The 3,088-nt window shown below is 44.7% G+C and overlaps 1 protein-coding gene across 1 annotated transcript; it reads left to right on the top strand.

Annotated features, from left to right (window-relative positions):
* Nucleotides 1-353: 353 nt before the first annotated feature.
* Nucleotides 354-2,249, top strand: LOC121955627 (homeobox protein OTX2-like). The gene is made up of 3 exons (XM_042503663.1): nucleotides 354-450; nucleotides 718-869; nucleotides 1,551-2,249. Exons 1-3 carry the CDS (start codon nucleotides 354-356, stop codon nucleotides 2,175-2,177), a joined length of 876 nt encoding a protein of 291 aa, XP_042359597.1. The 3' UTR covers nucleotides 2,178-2,249.
* The last annotated feature ends 839 nt before the right edge of the window (nucleotides 2,250-3,088 follow it).

Consider the following 3,088-nt stretch of genomic DNA (forward strand, 5'->3'; position numbering starts at 1 on the left):
GATCGTCTGTTAGGTTAGGAGGGAATCCTGAGTCGGGGTTCGTAGGTCGCCTTATGAGCCGTAAACGCCTGTCAGCCAGACAGAGCATCCTCAGTCCAGCAGGGGACAGCTGGGGGTCTCCACTCGGCTTTAAGAGCGCCGCGAGTCCGAGGACGCCCACTTCTTTAAACCCACCGCGGTGCGTGAAAGGCTGCGCGTAAAAGTCCGAATCTCATCAACGCTGAAACCACCCTGTTTTGTGTCCTGACTCAGGTTGATGTGGACGAGGTGAAAGACCAAACGGAGACGCGTGAGGATTAAAACACTATTCCTGCCATTTTTTTTTGGTGATTTTCTTTCGTCCGGCCGTCAGAATGATGTCCTATCTGAAGCAGCCGCCGTACACGGTGAACGGACTGAGTTTATCTACCTCAGGAGCGGACCTGCTGCATCCCTCAGTGGGATACCACGGTAATATACCCTAAGGTGCACCCAGTGTGCAGACAGTGCGTGCGTAATTTGGATAGTTTATGCGTAATAAATGTCCAACCTTACTTGCAGTCATTTCAACATAGGTTGTGTATTATTTACATTAAAAATTGACTCACGAATGGCTACTTGCATTATAACGACTGTTTAATATAATTAATGAATCAAATACTCATTAAGTTATTCTCTTGAAGTCTGTCTGCTATTTTATTTCTTATATCCAATGTTTTCGTTTTTCCTTCTTATCAGGAACTCCTCGCAAACAGAGGCGAGAGAGGACGACCTTCACCCGGGCCCAGCTCGACGTGCTGGAGAATCTGTTCAATAAGACTCGGTACCCTGACATCTTCATGAGAGAGGAGGTGGCCTTAAAGATCAACCTGCCCGAGTCCAGAGTGCAGGTGAGTCTCCAGGAACAAATACTTCCAGCCACACAGTTTATTTTTTCATGTAAAATCGATGATTAATTGGTCATTATGTGTTGAAATGGCGAGACGCTCCACTTCAGGGTAAAGTGGACTCTTCATTTGTGGATAAGTGCTTGAAATCAATCACTTTCAGGCGATGTTTTGTAGTTGTTTCGTTATTAATTCCTATTGTGGATTGCTTTTCTAGTTTCAAAATTAAGTTTATATAGAGAATTGACTAAATGTAAAGCCTTTATTTTGGGAACATTTGAAAAATAGCATAATTTTCTGATAGGTAACTGATTTTTTTGTTGTCTTTGTAGCTAAGGCAATATGTTGATATTATAATGGTATCATGAGACTATATATGGTCTTAGATTTCAGATAATATCAAAAGTGTTGTCTTTTTTAGTTTTTAAGGCTGCATTACAGTAAAGTGATTTAATTTTCTTAAGTTACCAGACTGTTCTATCTTTTCTATTAGGCCTATTTGTCTTTACATACTTATCCACATAAGTGATTATATCAAAATCTCACTGCGGAAATATTTTTGTGAAAGCACCAATAGGCAAACGCAATATTGAGTTTTTTTGTCAAAAATATCAAGACAATTGATTTTATCCATATTGTCAAGCCTTAATTGTTCATTAAATTGATTCAAATGTTGTTTTTCAGGTTTGGTTCAAAAACCGGCGAGCCAAACACCGCCAACAGGCCCAGCAAACTCAGAGCGGAGTGCAGAACAAGGCGGTCAGCAAACCGGTGAAAAAGAAAAGCTCTCCGGTCCGAGAGGCCAGCTCCGAGAGCGGAGCCAGTGGCCAGTTCACGCCGCCCTCCAGCACCCCAATCCCGGCTGTGAGCAGCAGCGCGGCGCCGGTGTCTATCTGGAGCCCGGCCTCCATCTCCCCGCTCTCAGACCCGCTGTCTACCTCTTCCTCCTCCTGCATGCAGCGCTCATACCCCATGACCTACACCCAGGCGCCGGGCTACAACCAGGGCTACACGGCGTCCTCGTCCTACTTCACCGGCATGGACTGCGGCTCCTACCTTTCGCCTATGCACCACCAGTTATCAGCCGCGGGCTCCGCCATGAGCCCCATGGGCAGCAACGGGGTTTCCGGCCACCTGAGCAACGCGTCCTCCCTCTCCTCGTCGGCGTACGGAGCGGCGGGGCTCGGCTTCAGCGGCGCCGCAGACTGCCTGGACTATAAGGACCAAACTGCCTCCTCATGGAAGCTCAATTTCAACGCGGACTGTTTGGATTACAAAGACCAGGCAGCGTGGAAATTTCAAGTGTTGTGAGAACATTTAAGGGACAGTTTTCACAGACTAAATAAAAAACCCAAGGTTGGGAGCAGCAAGAGCGACTTTTTTCCACCACAAAAGCCCCAACTTCTACCTCCTCGGGCGGAGCAGAGCAGGACTGCCAGCCGGTTGTCTCACTTGTTGGGTTAACTTATTGAACACTGACTGACTTCTCCCCAACTTTGATCAAGGACACGGAACAAATGTGTTGACCAAAAGGAAAAAAAGGATCAAAAGAGTGAAAGTTTGAGGAATAGGTCAGGGTTTTCTCTAAGCTCCTTAAAGAATCTTTTTTTTTAATTTTGTTGGCACGCTGAAGGGCCCCTTTGATCAAAGCGCATGAGTGTGTGTGTGTGTGTGTGTGTGTGTGTGTGTGTGTGTGTGTGTGTGTGTGTGTGTGTGTGTGTGTGTGTGTGTGTGTGTGTGTGTGTGTGTGTGAAAGAGAGAGAGAGAGAGCAGCTCTGATATGGATGCACTATTAATTTATGAGAAATGTTTAGTTATAAGAGACAATCAGTCCGTTTCCATGTGCTCATAAATGTCCCTTAAGTGTTTTTTGAATTATTTTCCCTCCATGTGTTAGTTTCTTTTTCTTTTTTTAAATGTGATTCTTTGTACAACCTGTATGCAATTTTGCTTCGCGCCACAGCTGTGAATTTGATAGATTTATTTCCATGTCTGGAGTGTTAAATGATAAATTATTCTGAGGACAGATTAGCTGAATGAAATAGGGAGTGCAGAGTGAATCAAGACACACTCAAACACACTAAATAACAATAAAGACCACTTGACCTGACCTGGCTGCATGTGTACATCTATGTTTCTTCCTGTTTGTATCATCTGTTTTTCTGCACACAACACACCACAACATGTCAACGGGGCATCTTATTTTAGCCACATGATTATTT

Source organism: Plectropomus leopardus, chromosome 16 (genome assembly GCF_008729295.1).
Source record: "Plectropomus leopardus isolate mb chromosome 16, YSFRI_Pleo_2.0, whole genome shotgun sequence".
Lineage (NCBI taxonomy): Eukaryota > Metazoa > Chordata > Actinopteri > Perciformes > Serranidae > Plectropomus > Plectropomus leopardus.